This window comes from Sarcophilus harrisii, chromosome 2 (assembly GCF_902635505.1).
Source record: "Sarcophilus harrisii chromosome 2, mSarHar1.11, whole genome shotgun sequence".
NCBI lineage: Eukaryota > Metazoa > Chordata > Mammalia > Dasyuromorphia > Dasyuridae > Sarcophilus > Sarcophilus harrisii.
The window spans coordinates 501229300-501248800 of record NC_045427.1 but is presented as its reverse complement, the minus strand read 5'-3'; the positions used below and the strand labels follow the sequence as shown (position 1 = coordinate 501248800).

The following is a 19501-nucleotide window of genomic DNA, read 5'->3' as shown; positions in this document are numbered from 1 at the left end:
ATATTATATTAATATATTAATATTATATAATATTAATATTATATAATACTTAATCTAGAAATCGATCTTACCCAAAGGAAAGTAGGAGGAGAGAGGGATATAAGAAGGAGGGAGAGGGTGATGGAAAAGAGGGTATATTGGGGCAGCCAGAAGCAAAACACTTCAGGAGGGACAGGATGAAAGGAAAGAGAATAGAATAAATGGGGGAAATGCTATTAGCAACAGTAATTTTGAAAAGAATTTGCAAGTCAGTTTGGCTAGTTTGTTGTTTAAATAATTATAACAAGAATAATAATAATAGAATAAGCATATAAACAAATATAAAATACATAATCTTTCACCTAATAAAATAAGTGCAAATAATCCCATTTCACAAAAACCTTTAGTCAATTAGTTGGAACCAATGCTTATGAACAAAAACTAATACATATATTGATATATTGTTAACTAAAAATAGAAAAAATAAAGCTTAAGGACAAATGAGAGTTTTTCTATGACTTTTGAAGCTTATTCTTTTTTTTTTTAAACTATTTTTCAGTATCCATATGATATAGTGAAAAAGAAGACTGTGCAGGTATTTAAACATTCTTTTCTCTAAGAACATATTTTAGATTAAACCAATATATTAAAGAATTTTGGAATAAGATGAATTTATATTTTAAATCCTAGAAAATAAATGTTTTAGATTTGTTATAACTTAAATTTTAGATATTTCTGCCACTTAACTTTTAGTTTTTATTCTTAATTTTTGAGATAGAGTGTTTTGAATTGCTCTCTGGTACTTTTATAATAAAAAATTATCTTTAATTTTAAAATATATATTTTGGTTACATCTTAAATAATTGAATTAGCTTATATAAAAACATTTAAGGACTGTTAATTTTTTTCATATATGGTGGCATTATAAGTTACCAGAATCATCCACTCTAGTAATAGTGATTTCAACAATGACAAAAAGTGCTCCATATTCCTAAAATTTTAAAAGGAAGTTGAAAAGAGGAAAGACATTTTAACTACACCATATGTGGCTGTATCCTGTAATCAATCATCATTGCTGATCAGTATGAATTTCTTATCCTGGATATTCCTGGAAATCTGCTTTACTGGCCTATCACACTGATTCTCTACCTTCAGCATGATAGGATTGACTAGAGGATTGAAATAGGAGCATCCTTCTCTTAGTCTTGCTGGACTAAAAAAAAAAAAAATGGAATAGGCTCATTGTTCCTAGAAACTTAGTCTACTGTGTGTCAACATATTCCCAAGGCAATTTAATTTTTTCCTTTTTTGAATCGGAAATGTTGACTTAATAGTCTTTGTCCCCTCTCCTTTTGACAAAAAGAGCCCAAAAAAAAGGATACTACAGAGGGTAGCAATGATATTCAAAGGGAGCACTGGGATCTATATAGTTTGTCAGACTAGTTTATGGCAAAGAAAACTAGCTGTACCAAGCCAGACTTTTACTGAGACTTTTATTTTCTTTCCTCTTGGTTCCTTAATAAAAGAGACTGTCGAAAATTCTTGATAGGTAGTGACAATCGCCATGACAGCTAACTGGGAGAGAAAGTAGAGCTGGTATTAACAGAGCACCCAGGAAAAATGAAATGAAGGCATTGAAATATTGTAGGAAATTGCAAGAAACTGTAAACATTGAGATATTCTTTCATGGATTATTTCTTAACAGTTTCGCTTATACCTTGAGCATTTGGGCATATTTTTCAAACTCAGAACCTAAATATCTTGTTCTCTTGGTATTTGAATATACCAAGTGCTTTACTTGCCAACAAAGCAAGACATCATGAGTTAAGAGAAAGGGGAGAGAGTGGTGGTAATGTGTGATATAGTGCCTAACACAAAAGTAGGCACTTAAAAATGTTTTTGAATTAACTGGTTAATAGAGAGAAAATTTTAAAAGACTATTTACAAGTTTTAAAGTGATGTATTACAATAGTATCATATAAAACATGCTGGAAAACTAAAGGAAAGTTCAATAATTATTGTTAATTATTAAACTTTTTCCCATCTCTTTTCAGAATTTTACCTTTTTAGGTTTCAGAGTAAACATGCCTTCAAAACTACCCAGACATTTGACAGCTTCTGAAATTTTTCTTTATGTTTTAAAAACCCAGAAACTTGATGTAAGTAATTATTACCTTTTTTTTGCCAGAGAGCAGTCTGTTATAACATTATCTAATGAACTAAGCTTTTATTTACATTTTAAAACATACTAAATGTAAAATTAGATATGAATTTGTTATGTAAAATCAGTAGTTCATAAGGCATACTATTTATTTTCTGCTTAAAAAAAAGCAAGCAGAATTAATGGCTTGGAATTAATTACTCCATTAAATGGAGTAATTAATGATGTGACATAAATTATTTAAAATAATTTTAGAAATCTTCTGCAGTTTCCCATAAGAAACTGTTTTGTAAAAATTAGGGGAGGGGCAGAATTTTTCTGCTGCTTTTAGAAAAGTACATAGAACATAATTCTATGTAGACTTCTTTTTTTTCCCAGAGCTTAGGATTGTATTGTGTGTTTGAATGTTATGTGTTAATAGGAGAAAAGATATTTCCTTTAATAATTATCTGTATAACTTTTGCATGGTATATTCCAAATTTGGTCTGTTAGAAACAAGCAGTAAAAACAAAATATAGAAAGATAATTATCTAGGTTACATGCATGGGATACATGGATGATTTTCACAACTAATATTGAAAATCTACATGTATAAGTTTGCACTGAAAATTTGGCTTATTTACAAATGTTCTTTAAAGAGTACCATGAGGAAAAGAAGCCACATTTCCCCAGGACTTAAGGTATTTCTTTAGTATAGGCAGATGGATGGAATAGAGCACAGGTTCTATAATAAATAAGACCTAAGTTATCACCTGTTATGAATGATATTCTAGCTATGTGAAAAAAAAGTTAGAAAGTAAGTACCTAATTTTTGGTGATAGTGATGGTGGTGTTGAATTGGAGATCATTGGTCTAGCAACAGCCTACATTTCATCTCTGCCTGCCTCAGAAAACTCATCTATTACCTCTCAGAGTTGTTTTGAATACAAAAAAGAAAATATTTGTGAATGGTTTTGTAAACTATAAAATGTTATGAAAATTCCAATTATTCTAATAGAAAAATTAAAGGAAGAAATGGTAACCTTAGAACAGAAGCTGGAAAACTGAAACAGAACAGTGAACACTGAAAAATGATAGAGGAAATAGAATAAAAAATTCAATGATAGCACAAGAAAAATAACCCCCCAAAAATCAAAGGACAACTAAAAGATCATTTAATTTTAACACTCTATAAATAACTAATCTGGAAAATTAAGTGCAAAGAAAGAATTTTTAGAACATCAGAATATAATAGATACCAACATGAGACCAAAACCTAAACTAAGTATGGGATCCAGCAGATTGGGTGACAAATAGTAAAAAATTATCCTTTAGAGGAAGCAGAACCAAGATGACAAGTACAAGCAGTAACTCAGGTGAATTCTCCCAATATCTCCCTCTAAATAACTTTAAAATAATACCTCAAATTGAATTCAGGAGTGAAACAACCAATAAAAGGTCAGGGTGAAATACTATTTCCAACTCAAGACAACTTAAGAGGTCCACATACAAGTTCTTTGACACTTGGGGTTAGGTTGGCCGAGAGTGCAGCACATGTCCCAGCAACAGCAGCAAGAGGTCTTGGAGGGATCTGAACAAGACAGGTAACAGCTTTAGAAGCTCTCAGTCCAGAGATAGTAAGTGGGTCAGACAATGGTCACAAAGAGATTTCTAGGAGCCTTTTGCCAGCATTTGGCTGTAGAACCCTATAACATTGTTTACATGGAGTTCCTAATTGAACTATTGAAGTTCCAAGGTAAAAAGGAACACTAGTGCTCAGAATCACAGGAGAACCTGAGGCCCTGGTTTCAGTTCAAAGGCAGAAAAGGAACACCAGCACTTGCAGCTGCAGGAGAGCAGAAGATTTTGAATAGTTCCATGGCCAAGAGAATGCTAGCACTTGTGACTGAAGGGGGAACAAGGTTCTTTTTTGAGTAGACAAGAATATAGTGAGGGAGAACAGTGAGCACAGCTTTCTTTGGATCATGTCACCTTGGAAGCATTGATAATTTACAAACCCAAAAACTATCTCTGAAAACAATAGGATGAAAAAGAGTGGAATCTATTATGCTTTAGCTAATATGAAAAAAAGACAAGGTTAGCAATCATGATTTCAGACAAAGGAAAATCAAAAATAGACCAAATTAGAAAAGATAAGCAGGGCAATTAATAAAAGGTACCAGAGACAATGAAGTAATATCATTACTGAACATATGCACCAAATGACATAGCATCCAAATTCTTCAAGGAAAATTTAAATGACTTATAGGAAGAAATAGATATGAAAACTATTAGTGGGAGATATATAAATATAAACATAAAATAAAGAAATTGAGATGATGAAAAGAATGTTAGAAGAGGATTGAATGGAAATAGAAAAGGAGTATGCCTTTTTTCTCAACTGTACAAGGAACCTTCAAAAAAATTGACAGTGCATTAATAAAATCCTCAAAACTATAGAATATTAAAAGAATTCTTTGCAGACCATAATGCCAAAAAATTACATTCAATAAAAGGCCATGGGAAGATAGATTAAAAAGTAATTGAAAATGAAATAATCTAATTCTAAAGAATTAGTGGATCAAAAAACAAATCATAGAAAAAGCTAATAATTTCATTTAAAAATGTCCACAATGAGAAAAATTATCAAAAATTGTGGGATGTAGACAAAGCAGTTCTTAGGGGAAATTTTCTATTTCTAAATGCTCATATCAATAAAATAAAGAGAAGATCAATGAATTGAACATGCAAAATTTGAAAACTGGGGAGGGGAGAACAAATTTAAAATCCCCCATTAACTATCAAACTAGAAATCTTAAAAATCAAAAGAGAAATTAATAAAACTGAAAGTTTAAAAAGCCCAGTAAATAAATAAAACTGAGCTGATTTTATAAGAAAAAAAACAATAAAATATGCCATTAATTTGAATTTTTAAAAAATATTTATTTATTTTTAATACACATTACTTTATCCGTCTTGTTGGGAGAGAAAAACTAAAACAAAGAGAAAAAAAATCATGGGAGAAAAAAAAGGTGAACAAAGCATGAGTTGATTTACATTATATCTCCATAGTTCTTTTACCAGATGCAAATGGCATTTTCTGTCTAAAGTCTATTGGGATTGCTCAGCTAACAAGTGTTTGAGTCAGAATTTGAACTCAAGTCCGTCTGACTCCAGGGCCAATACTATATCCATTGCATCACTTAGCTACCCCTATTAATTTGATTTTAAAAGAAAACTGAATTACATCAAAAGTTTAAAAGGTGAATGTCATCAAAGAAGATGAAATTAAAGCAATTAGCAAGCTATTTTGACTAATATGTGCAATTACTCTGATAATCTAAATAAAATGAATGCATATTGACAAAAATACAAATTCCCCAGATAAGCAGAAGAGGAAATAGAAATTTCAGGTATATAACATTCAGAAATTTGATCACTGTGCTAGAACTCACTGACCAAAGGGAAACTATTGCCATTGACTATGAAGAAGCATATCAAGGCATAAGGAATCCCATCAAATGAGAAAAAGGAAAGAAAATAGCAAAACATGAAATCCTAAATGGTTAATGGTTTAAAAGAAAGAATGTTACCATATTCTGGAATGTTGAACATTTACTTTATGAGGGAAAAAAATCCTAGCTCATCAAAGTCCTTGTAAGACAAATGTAAAAGACAAGAAAATGTGTAACTCTACTAAAAAAATCACTAATTCCATAAGTATATTTACTATTTTGTACTTATGCTGCTGTGTACATATGCCAAAGATGTTCAAAGACGCAGTCCCTCAAATGAAAATATTCAAAGCAACACTCCATTTGCAAAAAGCTGAAACAAAATTATTATCAATGGAAGAATAGATAAATTCTGTATGAATGTAGTGAATTGTGCCTTAAGAAACAATCAAAATACTTAATTTTGAGAAACTTTTTAATTAATTCAAAATAATGGTGGCAGGAGCAAAACAATATAATGACTATGATTTTTAAATTAAGAAAAACCATAAAGGCAGATTGAGTCATACTGAAGATAAAGATCAATACTGAATCTAAAGGATAAGTGGTTAAATAGTCCTCTCTCCTCTGGTAAAAAGGTGTGTCTTTAGGTAGCAGAATTTATATCAAATGTCAGTTGCAATTACCCTACTATGTGCTACATAAATGTGCTTATGTGCCTACTATATGCCAGATACTGTGTTGAGCACTACTGGGTTTTCAATCTCTAGCATTAATACTCAAACAAATAGAGGAAACTTCAAAAAGCATTATCCAGAACATAACTGTCACTATAGCACCCAAACTCTTTAGTATTCTCCATGCTGAAGACCTTTAACAGCCCATATAATATCCAGATATAAAAAAAACTTCTCCAGTAATTCAGAACACAAGAACACAGATACCCAAGAAAAACGGTCAGGAAACAATATACTTCCACATCATCACTCCTTTACTATAAGAAGTTCTCATATTTTCCTTCCAAAAGAAATAGCTTGATCATGATAGAATGAGCCAAACTCAACAAATACCAATCCAGAAGTCCCTGTCCTACCTGCTCTTTAATTGCTATTTTCAAGCAGCCTAAGAATGGGAAATGGGCAGTTACCCATATCCACCATCTGCTAGCCACTGTCACATAGTTCAGGTGTTTTGGCTGCTAGAGTATTTTAATACAGCACATTTGAGAATTGTGTACTACTACATTGGCTGGAAGCCATGACTAATGGCCTAAAGTTGACTCTAGTATCAAAATAACTGCTAAAGAAGGTAGCCCATGCCAGACTTCTTGATATAACCTGCCAAAAGCACTTATTTCTCAATTTTTAAAATGGCCAAATAAGCCTTAGGGAAGAATTCGTATTGATTTTTGAAAATCATTCCAGGAAAAAAATCATGATTCTAATAGATTCCTCCTTAAAATGGCTCAAAGAGAGGATCTCTAGTTAAGACTGTAGAATATATTCTTACAAAATCTCTTCAAACAAATGCAACAAATAGATATAGGAAAGAGAAGAACAGTGATAACATAAACAAAAGAAAAAACATTTTAAATCTATGAAAATAAAAGAGTCAAAGTGAAGAAGAGTGCCGATATACATTCTTTTTAAAAAAGAGAAAGTACAATCCTTAAATGAAATTCTTTTTGTTGATAAAAGGGAAGTCCAGGTTAAGGAAAATTGAAGTTATTAAAATACAAGAATTTTGTTTAGTGAGATTTTATTAGTCCCATATTAACAATAGAAATAAAAAGAAAGTGTGTGTGTATGTGTGTGTGTGTGTGTGTGTGTGTGTGTGTGTATATACACACACACACATATATATATATATATATATATATATATATATATATATTCTCTTCTGAATGTATGACTGGAAAAAAAAGGGTAAACTTGACCATTTTATATATAAACATATTAAATTATTCAATGAAAACATACAGTAGATTAAAAAGCAAAATACAGCAATATGCTAGTTGAAAGATATCTAATTCAAAAAAATTAAATAGTTTCAAAATGAAAGGATAGTCTAATATTTACATTAAATTATTAATCATTAAAAGCATTAAAATCATTAAAAGTAATCAGTAAAAGCATTAAAAAATTTTAAATAGAATTTAATTAAAATAAGAAAGTATTAAAAATAAAGATTGTATTATTCCAAAATGTGCTATGTAAAATGAGAATATGTAATATTAAACATGTGTGCATCTAATAATTCTATTGTAAGATTCACAAGAGAAAAACTTGGCATTCTAAGAAGAAATCAACTAAAAATTAGTAGTTGAGATTTTTAGCATTTAGATCAGAATATTTCAAATTTAACAAAAACGGAGAGTAAAAAAGTATTGAACTGAATTTACTAGATACATAGAATTTAATGTGAAAAATAAAGGCTATATTATTTTTCACATGTTTATGGAACTTAAAAATGAGTAACAAACTGAGTTACAAAAAGATAGCATTAAACAGAGTATAGCAGAGATTCTGCCAGTTATAATGCAGTAAAACTATTAGTAAAGTATGATGTTGTGAATGAAAAGGTGTAGACTGACCAAAAAAGCCTAAAAGTTAAGTAAAGATTGTTGGAGAGGCAATAATAAAATAGAAATAATAAAACAAAATCAAAATAATTTAAAAATAGAAGCATGGAAAAATTCATATAAGAATTTTTTGACTAACTGAAAATTATGTTTAAAAAAAAAATCTATATACTAAATTGCCATGAAGTTTTGGACTAAAAAGTGAAATGGAAATTTAAAAAAATCTACCCATTTCCATCTGAAAGTGATCCCAAAATAAAAACTTAGCAATATATCTGTTAAATTTTGAAGCTCCCAAATCAAGGAGAAAATTCTACAAGCAAGGAGAAACAATTTAAATACTCGAGAATGAAGAACAATCACAACCAACCAATCAACTAGAATAACACATGATTTAGCAGTGTCTACATTAAAAGACTGATGGTTATAGGTGATATTATGAAGAGCAAAGTAGGTTTTTCAATCAAAAATAACTTACCCAGTAAAGCTGAATGTAGTCCCTTTGGGGAGGGGGGTGCGGGGGGGGGGAGGGGGGAATGGATATTTAATGAACTAAAGGACTTACAGGGAATCATGAGGAAAAAAAAACCATAATAGGGCAGAAAATTTCAACTAGTATCAGAAAAAACATAATCAGGTAGACATGAAAGACTAAGGGATTTTATTATATGGGAAAATGTTATCTATACACTTAAGAATGTAATCATTATTAAGATAGTTTGAAAGGGCATACATACATAGAGAGAAGACTTGGGTTGAGTTGACCTTAATGGTATACACCTAAAAGAAATTGGTAGGGAGAGATAAAATTAAGTAATTATTGCATATGAATGAGGAATGAGTAGAACTGTTACTGTGGAAGGCAAGATGGGATTAAGGGCTGGAAAGCTAAAATCTTATTCTCATTAGAAAACATCCAATGCATCTACAAAAGGCAAATAGTGAGTCCCTGAACTCCAGAATAACACAGGACTTGGGCCATATCTACCCAGCACAAGAAGGAAGTCAGTATCACTGGACCCAGGGCAGCATGGAGCTACTATCAGAAAGCTTGAGATAATCTCCCCCTTGCTCTAAGAGTAGACCTCAACCTTTAAAAAATGATTAAAAAAAAAAAAGAATTCTAATCACAGATAGCTTTTATGAAGACAGAGAAGAACAGACCTCACACCCTTAGGACACTAAAGGCAAATCATCTCCAGAGAAGAAATCTCCTTTAAAAATACAGAGAAATGGAAAAAGCATATAACTCCTTACAAAATAGATTTGATGAATTGGAAAAAAAGAAATCAACTTTATGAAAAACAGAATTTGTGAAAGGGGGAAAAATATCCTAATAAAGAAAGCCACTCATTTAAAAATTCAATTGGCCAAATGCAAAAGGAGATAAAGAAACTAACTGAAGAAAATAATTCACTAAAAATTAGAAAAAATTAGGAAAAAATGACTCAGTGAGACATCAAGAATCAGAAACCCAAACAAAACCCAAAAAAAGAAAAAATAGAAGAAAATGTAAAATAACTCATTGGAAAAACTTCTGAGGTAGAAAATAGATTCAGGAGAGTGAATTTAAGAATTATTGGACTACCAGAAAACCATGATGAAAAAGGAGCCTAGACAATATCTTCCAGTAAATCAAGCAGAAAAACTTCCCTGATGTTCTAGAACTAAAGGGTAAAATTTCCATTGAAAAAATTCACTTATCACCTGAAAAAAGACCCCAAAATGAAAACTCTTAAGGAATATCATAGCTATATTTCAAAATTATCTGACCAAGGAGAAAATATTGCAAACAATCAGAAAAAAAACAATTCAAATATCAAGGAGCCACAATCAGTATTACCATAGGACTTACCAGATTCCATTTTAAAGGACCTAAGGACCTGGAATATGATAGTCTGAAGGGCAAAGGAACTTGTATTACAGCCAAAACTCAACTATATGGCAAAATTAAGCATTATCTTAGAGGGAAAAATATGGACATTTAATGAAACAGGTGAGTTTCATTTATTTCTGATGAAAAGAATAGAATCAGACAGAAAATTAGATCTCCAAAAACAGAACTCAAGATAAGCATAAAAAGGTTAAAAAAAAAAAGGAAGGAAAAAAAACTTTTTTTTTAAATTAAAAAGTTTATATTCCTATAAAAGAAGATGATATGTTTAGCTCTTGTGAACTATATCTCTGACATGGGTATACTTAGATGGTTGATTTTATTGTGATGATATAAAAGAGAAACCAGAGGTGGAAAGGTGATTGTACTGGAAGAAGAGGAAAGGGGAGATAAAATGGGGTAAATTACAATCTCTTGAAGAGACAAAAAAAAAAAAAAAAAAAAACCTCTTACTATTGAGGGAAAGAAGGAAGAGGGATGTGCATTATTTGAACTTTAATCTCATCATATTTGACTCAAAAAGAGAATATGAGACATATTTAGCTCACAGAGAAACCTGTCTCACCTTATAGGGAGGTAGGAGAGGAATGGAGAAAGGAAAGGGGGATACTAACAGAAGGAAAATAGAAGTGGAAGGGGAAAGGGATAAGAAAGGGGGAAGGATTTAAAAGGGGAGGGCTGTTTGAAGGTGGTGGTGATCAGAATCAAAGCACTGGGGAGGAGGGAAAGGGGAAAAAGAAAAAAACTATAACTTGGGGAAAATAAAATGGCAGGAAATACAGAATTAGTCATTTTAACTATGAATACGAATGGAATGAATTCTCCCATAAAATGGAAGTGGATAGCAGACTGGATTAAAAGCCAGAATCCTACAATTTGTTGCTTACAAGAAGCACATTTAAAGCAGAATGATACATAGAGTAAAGGTAAAAGGTTGGAGCAGAATCCATTATGCTTCAGCTGAAGTAAAATAAAAAAACAGGGATAGTGATCCTGATCTCAGATCAAGCAAAAGCAAAAATGGATCTAATTAAAAGAGATAAGGAAGGAAATTGCATTTTGCTAAAGGGTGCTATAGATAATGAAGTAATATCAGTACTAAACATATATACACCAAATGGTATAGAACCCAAATTCTTAGAGGATAAATTTTAAAAGTTGCAAGAAGAATTAGACAGCAAAATATTCTAGGGAAGGATCTCATCCTTGCTCTCTCAGAACTTGACAAAAAAATTAGAGTACTTCTCTCTCTGATTCTAATTCTCTCTCCTCCTCTCCCTCTCCATTTGCCCCTTTGTCACTTAAGACCACAGGACAATATTATCTTCTGACATTTAGTGGTCTTGCTCATGCAAAAAAGATTAGTCAGATTATTGGGAATTTGGAAAGCTGTAATTTCATCTTCAGGGTTGTTGGAATTAAATGTCATATTGTAAAAAGGTTTTGATATCTAAGATTTAAGATATATACTACATTAAATATGTGTAAAGATTTATTTTTGTTTTGCACATTTTCATTTACCTGTACATTTCCATTTTTTCCCCTAAAGGCAAAGAGTTTTAGAATTTGGTCATCTTTGCTGCTCACAGACTCATCTCTTACTCTCTTGCAAGATGCCTTTTGGTGGTGGTTTCTCTATAAATACAAGGTATAGCCATTGGGTTTTTTTCTACCTTTAAAAAATATGAAATAATTCTTAGAAGCTCAAAAGTTGATTCATTTTTGAACTTTAAAATTTTCTACTTATTTATATATTTATATTTTCTTCCCTCTGCCCCTGAAAAATATAGACATCTAAAAACCTCATAACAAATATGCATTGTCTAGCAAAACAATTCCCTCATTGGCCATGCCTAAATTTCTTACATCTGTGGAAGAAGATGGTGATGTTTCATTTCTGGTCCCCTCCTGGCTTATGCTTTGATCAGAGTTTTAAAGCCCTGTAAAGTTATAATGCTGATGTCATGCTATATAATGTTTCACTAATTTGGCTCATTTTGTTATGCATCAGTTCATAGGGCTCTTCCCAGATTCCTTTAAATCTAACCATTTCATCATTTCTTACAGCACAATAATATTCCTTTACATTAAGAGATTATAATTTGTTTAGAGATTTCTGCAATATGTAAGCACCCCCTTAGTTTCTACTTTTTTGCTATTATGAAAAGAACTACTATTAATATTTTTCACTAAATATAGGTCCTTCTCCCCACTCTTAAATATTGTTGCTACAAGGGCAGCCCCAACATAAACATTTTTCCTAGAATCCTTCTGCAGAGAATAATTTTTTGGTGTATTAATGGTGAAAAGTTGTTTGAAGTCTAGAATTCCCCTGGAGGAGTCAAGGTTTTAAATCTGGCATTCAGAAATCCCACACTCAAGCTTTCTAAAAGTAAATCAGAAAAAGATTTGTGAAGTCGAGTAGATTGCTATAAATGAAACAAAAGCTCTTCTGCCTTCAAGTTGATGGATTTATTTTGGGATTTTAAATATGCTTTTCTCTACACAAATTTTTAAAAATTGTTTCCCTGCTTTAATCACTCAGATTGGTTCCCAAGAATATGATTCTAGAGAGTGGGAACATAATCTAACAGGGAACAGAATCTTCTGACCCCTTTCATTAGACCATATAGTTATAACACTATATATTTACTTCACAAGTTTAATGAATCATTTCTTTCAAGGATTCAAGCTATGAACCACAGATAATTGGAAGTTCTCTCTAAAGTTTAATAATATTTGCACATACCTTAGCCTTTCCTATTTTCCCCTATGTCCCCCAAACAGATGTCTTGTGATTTTTCTGAAATAGATACTAACCTAACTCTATTTAAATAGCTAGTAAAATCACTCATAACCCTACTCTAACATTCCAGCTCCCTCAAAAATAATATCATGTATTAAAAAGATTAATCACCTGATTCCTATTTTGTGTCACCACATCTTCATCAAGATGGAATAGAAAACATAACAATTACCTTAGCACATTATACCAACGTGGTTAGAATGTAATCTTCATTGTTTAGGGAAAGTATGAGGGTTAAATTCAATGATTCCTTACAGTGTTATGCCTCATAATATTATTTAATTATCCATTATTGTTGAGTTGTTTTAGTCATGTCCAACTTTCTGTAACCCCATTGGAGCAAAGATACAAAAGTAGTTTGCCTCTTCCTTCTCCAGTATATTGTTACAGAAGAAAAAACTGAGGGAAATGGGGGTCAGTGACTTGCGCAGTCATATAGCTTGTTAGTGTGAGAGGCTGGATTTGAACTCAGATCCTCCTGACTCAGCATCATTCTATTCACTGTGTCACCTAGTTGCCCAATTGCTCATTACCTAATCAAAATAAAAATTCACAATACTTCTGTTACATTCCCATGGAAACATTTTATTATTTTTTGACAAAATGCACATATTCATTAGCTCTCTGTCAAGCCAGGTGGTACAATGCATAGACTGCTGGACTTGGCATCAGGAATACCTGAGTTAAAATTCTGCCTCACACATTTATTCTCTGGTGACCCTGGATAAGTCACTTAATCTCTTAGCTTCTTATCTCCTGTCTATAAAGTGAAGGCAATAATGCACCTACTTTGCATGCTTGTGTGAGGATCAAAACATCTACTACTTTCCCTCTGTGGATTATCTCCATTTTATGCTGGATATAGCTTCTTTGTGAATAATTGTTTGCATGTTGTCTCTCCCATAAGACTGAGGACTCTATGAGAGCAGGGATAGTACTTAGCACAGGTACTTGGAAAATTCTTAATGAATGTTATGTCACTAACCTACTAGAATCACAGGATTTAGAAGAAAAGTCCCTCAGATAGAAAGCTCATCAGTATCATTCAGAATTCTTAATGTGTCTCCTCACAATGAAATTGGGGGGAAATATCACTTTCTGACCTAAATCTGCTAGATTCCATGAGGAGAATTCAGGTTTGATTCCCTCATTATGCAAATAGAATAATAGAGGCTCAGAAAAGATAAATGTTTACGAAAAGCTACATATTTAAATATGTACCCAAGGACATACCCAAGTACTAGGGCTCCAAATTCACTTCTTGTTCTGCTGCAGCATATGAAATTAATAAAGTATGCAATCATGCTGTAAAGCAATTTTTGGTACTTATATAGCATAACAGTTCAGTTGGATCTTTAAGAGTATAATAATACAAAAGAAAGAGAAAAATTACATATTATATCAATTAACTGATCAAAATTGTGCTTTATCACTAGTAAATACACACACACACAGAGACATGTATGTATATGCATTTATATTTTGTTTTATTTATGTATTTATATATGCATATGGCCAGCTAAGTGGTACAGTGCTAGATCTGGAGTCAGACTCATTTCTGAGAAGAAATCTAGCAAGTTCTGTGACTCTGAGCAAGTCACTTAACCCTGTTTGTCTCAGTTTTCTCATCAGTGAATTAAAAGGATGTTTATCTCAAGCATGTAAAAAGACTTCCCCTGGCAGAATGGGTATATGAGAACAATTTGTTACAATGATCATGAAGATGGCTGAAGCAGGCACTGCAGAACAATTAGAACTTCCCATGGAAACATTTTATTATTTTTTGACAAAATGCACATTTTGGCAAAGACACCAAGGTCATCCACTGCATCTCAGGTCATGACTGGTCATTATTTAATCAATGATTCATAATTATTTTCATATATGGTTGTTAATAGCTTTAATTCCTTATTTGGAAAACTGCCTGTTCATATATATCAGATGAAGATCAATATATCAATATATCATATATATATATCAAACTGCGCCTGTTCTTATTTTTTAGGCTAATTAGGCTAAATTTCCTATGTATTTAAGAAGTGAGATCTTTATCAAAGAAATTTGCTACAGATCCCATATTTTCCTGCTTTCCTTCTAATTTTGTCTATATTGATTTTGATTGTGCAAAATCTTTTAAATTTAACATAATTAAAATTATTCATTTCACCACCTGTAATTGCTCCCATCTCCTGTTTGGTCATAAATCTTCCCCTATTTAGAAATCTAACAGGTAATTTTTTTTAATGTTCCCCTAATTTATTTATGATATTACCTTCTAAATTTAAATCATGTACCCATTTTGTCTTTTCTTGGTATATGGTGTGAAATATTGCTCTATGAGTAGATCTTATCATACTATTCTCCAATTTTCCCAGTAGTTTTTGTCAAGTAATCAATTCTTGCTTCATTAACCAGTGAACTTTAAGTTCATCAAACACTAGCTTGCTATGTTCATTTGATTTTCTCTAGTATAACTAATCTATTCCACTGATCAACCACTCTATTTTTATCTAACACCAGACTGTTTTGATCATTACTGCTTTGCAATACAGTTTGAGATCTGCTACTGTTGTATACCCTTCACTTTTTTCATTGTTTCCCTTAATATTCTTGATCAAAATTTTGACCTTTCAGAAGAATTTTATTACTATTTTTTAGCTCTATAAAATAACATTTTGGTAATGTAATTGGTATGTTACTGAATATATAAATATATTAATTTAGATAATTTTGTCTTTATTATTACATTGTCTCAGCATACTCATGAACAGGCAATTAGGTGTCACTCCATCCAGTGACAGAGCATTGGGATTGGAATCAGGAAAATTCATCTTCATGAGTTCAAATCCAGTCTCAGACATATACTAGGTGTATATCCTGAGCAAGTCATTTAACACTATTTGCTCCAGTTTTCTTATCTGTAAAATGAGCTGGAGAAGAAAAAAAGCAAACCTTTTCATTATCTTTGTTAAGAAAAATATAAAGTGGAGTTATAAAGTTGTACATGACTGAAACAACTGAATAACAACAACCCTTGGGCAGTTAATATTTCCCCAATTGCTTGGATCTGGTTTTTTGTGTGTGTGAAAAATGTTTTGTAGTCATGTTTCATATAGTTCTTGTATATATCTTCACAGGTAGACTTCCAATTACTTTAAAGTTATATTGCATTAATTTTAAATACAATTTCTCTCTATAATTCTTTCTGCTAATAGATAGAAGTGTGGGTTTATTTTACATTCTGCAACTTTGCTAAAATTGTAAAATATTTTGATGAGTTTTTAAATTAATTCTCTAGGATTTTTAAAGTATAGCATTGTAATGTTCAGACTAGCTTTCTGAAGGGCCTTGGGACAAGCCTTGGTCTCAGCAGAATAATCACCACGAAAATAGTCAGAAATAAAGCCCAAAGTCTTTATTGTCTACTTCGTCTCCTACTCTGAACCAGTCTGCTCCACAGTCTCTCCCAGCAGTCTGCCAGTCTGCCAGTCTGACTTCTTATTGCTGGAGGCATGAGAGTCACCAAGAGGTTGTTCAAAGGTACAATATCTGTGGCTGACTTTGTCCTCAGTTTAAATACCCTATTACAATTACATCACCATGCTAAGTACTAAGTATATGTAAACTAGATAACCATTGTTTCATCAATTCCTCTGAGTTAACACCTTGTTTCAAGTATACTTCTTTAAAGTATAGTTCTCCAGAGTTCTGGCTCTCTACATATTACCATATCATGTGCAAAAAGTAATAGTTTTATATCCTCATTGCCTGTGCTTGCTCCTTCCCCCCCCCCCTTTTTTTTTTTGTCTTGTTACTATGGCTAGTATTTTTAGTACTTCTTTACTCCTGCTTCTCCCCATAATTTTACTGGAATGGCTTCCAGTTTATCCCTATTACAAATAATGTTTGCTCTTAGTTTTAGAGAAATACTAATTATTATTTTAAGAAAAGATCCACTTATTCCTGCTCTAATATTTTTAATAATGGATGCTATATCTTGTCACGAGTTTTTGTTTTTTTTTTCCTGCACTTGTTGTTATGATCATAGGCTTTTGCTATTGATTTAATCAATTTGGCTTATGCTTTTAAAAATTATACTAGTGGTATAATTCCCACCTGGTCTTAATATATGATCTTTGTGTTATATTGCTATATTCTACTTGGTAGTATTTTAATTAGTTTTTTTCATCAGTATTCATTAGAGAAATTGTTCTATAATTTTCTTTCTCTGTATTTGTTCTTACTAATTTAAGTAACAAAACCATATTTCTGTCATAAAAAGAATTTGATAGGACTCCTTTATCTATTTTTCCAACAATCTGCATAGTACTCTAATTAATTGTTCTTTAAAGATTTGATTGAATTTGCTTGTTAATCCATCTGCTTCTTTAGCATTTTTTAAGAGAACTTAAAACAAACCTGGCTTGTTTAATTTCTTTTCCTAAAATAGGATTATTAAATATTCTATTTCTTTGGTTATTCTAGCCAATTTATATTTTTGTAAATATTCATCCATATCATTTAGCTTGTCAGTTTTATTAGCATAAAGTTGAGCAATAGTTCCTAATAACTTATTTATTTCATTTTCATTGATGACATATTCACTCTTTTAATTTCTGATACTGGTAATTTGTTTTTCATTTTAAAAATCAAATTAACCAGTAGTTTATCTGTTTCATTGTGTGTTTTCCCCCCATATAACTAGTTCCTGGTTTTATTAGTTCAATCACTCTTACTTTTAATTTTATTAAACTCTATCAATTTTTCATGAATTCTAAGCTGATGTTTAATTGGTTTTTTTGTTTGTTTTTATTGGTTTTTTTAGCTGCATGTACAATTCATTTCTCTGTTCTTTTTCTATTTTATTTATGTAAGTGTTTGGAGAAATGAATTTCCCCCTAAGTACAACTTTGGCTGCATCCCATAAATTATGATATATTGTCTCATTGTTTTCATTATCTTTGATGCAATTATTGGTTGTTTCAATGATTTGCTCATTGCCTCACTCACTTTCTAGAATTAGATTATTCAGTTCCCAATTTAATTTCAATCTATGCTTCAAAACCCCTTTATTGGATGTAAATGTTGTTGTATTATGGTCTGAAAAGAGTAAAATTAATATATGTGCTTTTTTTTGCTAGTTTCTATGCTATAATACATGGTCAATTTTCATGAAGATTCCATATACAGTTATACTCATTAATCCCATTCAATATTCTCCAGATATCTATCATATCTAACTTTTCTAAAATTATATTCATCTCCAAAACTTCATTCTTATTTATTTCATACTAGGTCTTAGAAAGATAAGGCCTCCACTAGTATAGTTTTACTATCTATTTTCTCCTGTAATTAATTTTTCCTTCAAGAATTTAGTTGCTGTGCCATTTAGTGCATATGTTTTTAGTACTTATAGTGTTTCATTGTCTATGGTTCCTTTTGGCAAAATTTAGTTTCTCTCAATGTCTTTTAATTAGGTGTATTTTGCTTTTGCTTTGTCTGAGATGATTGATAACCCTGACTTTTTAAAAATTGCAACTGAGATATAATAAATTCTGCTTCAGCTTCTTATTTTGATCTTGTGGGTCATTCCATTCCAAGCATATCTCTTGTAAACCCACATATTGTTGGATTCTAGTTTTTAATTCATTCAGTTATCTTTTTCCGTTTTATGGGTGAATTCATTCCATTCATATTCACTATTATGCTAATTTATTCCCCTGTGTGCTATTCTAGTTTATTTATTTTTCTCTTTTTTAGCCTGTCTCCTCCTCAAAAGTTTAATTTCAGACCATTGTCTTTCTTAATGTATCATCTCTTATCACCTTCCCCCTTTCTATTAATCCCTTCCTTTCTATTAATCCCTTCTTTTCTTACTTCCCTGTTGAGTAAGAGGAATTTCTACATCCTGCTATTGTGAGTTTATTCTTGCCTCTTGAATCAGTTTAGATGAGAGAAGTTTAATTATTTCCCACTCCTCTTCCATTTTCCCCTCTTTGGTAAAACCCCTTCCTTATACACCTCTTTTCTATGAGATAAATTTCCCCATTAAGCAAGAAACAGAAAAGAATCTTGACCACAGAAAACTATTATGGCGATAGAGAAGACCAAACACTAACTCAGACAAGGACAAAATGTTCACAGAAGAAATTTAGAGTGATGTCAATTGGTCTCAGTCCAAAGAGGCTTCTTGGAAGTGCTCATTAAAAAACTTTAAAAGGCAAATAAGAGAGGTAGAAGAAAAAAATGAGAAAAGAAATTAGAGGTATGCAAGAGAGAGTCAACAACTTGGAAAATGTAGGAAAAAATTGACTAAAGAAAATGACTCCTTAAAAATACAATTGGCTAAATGTAAAAAAAAAAAAAAAAAAAAAAAAAAAAGTCCACTGAAGAAAACATCTTTAAAAGTAGAATTAACCAAATAGAAAAACCAAAAGCTAACAAGAAAAACACATGAAAAACTAAAACAAGGTAAATGGAAGCTAATGATTCTACATTAGAATTAGATTAGCAAGAATCAGCCAAACATACTAAAAAGAATGAAAACATGGAAGAAAATGTGAAATATATTATTGGAAAATAGCCAACCTAAAAAATAGATCCAGAAGAGACAATTTAAAACTTATTGGCCTATTTGAAAGATATG

At 31.4% G+C, this 19501-nt stretch overlaps 1 protein-coding gene across 1 annotated transcript in view; it reads left to right on the top strand.

Annotated features, from left to right (window-relative positions):
* FAM227B (family with sequence similarity 227 member B) overlaps positions 1-19501 on the top strand; it is a 321697-nt gene that overhangs the window by 31780 nt on the left and 270416 nt on the right. The window contains exons 5-7 of the mRNA XM_031955171.1: positions 539-574; positions 2034-2138; positions 11599-11697. Of these exons, the coding sequence (XP_031811031.1) occupies positions 539-574; positions 2034-2138; positions 11599-11697 (240 nt within the window). The remainder of the gene's footprint in view (positions 1-538; positions 575-2033; positions 2139-11598; positions 11698-19501) is intronic.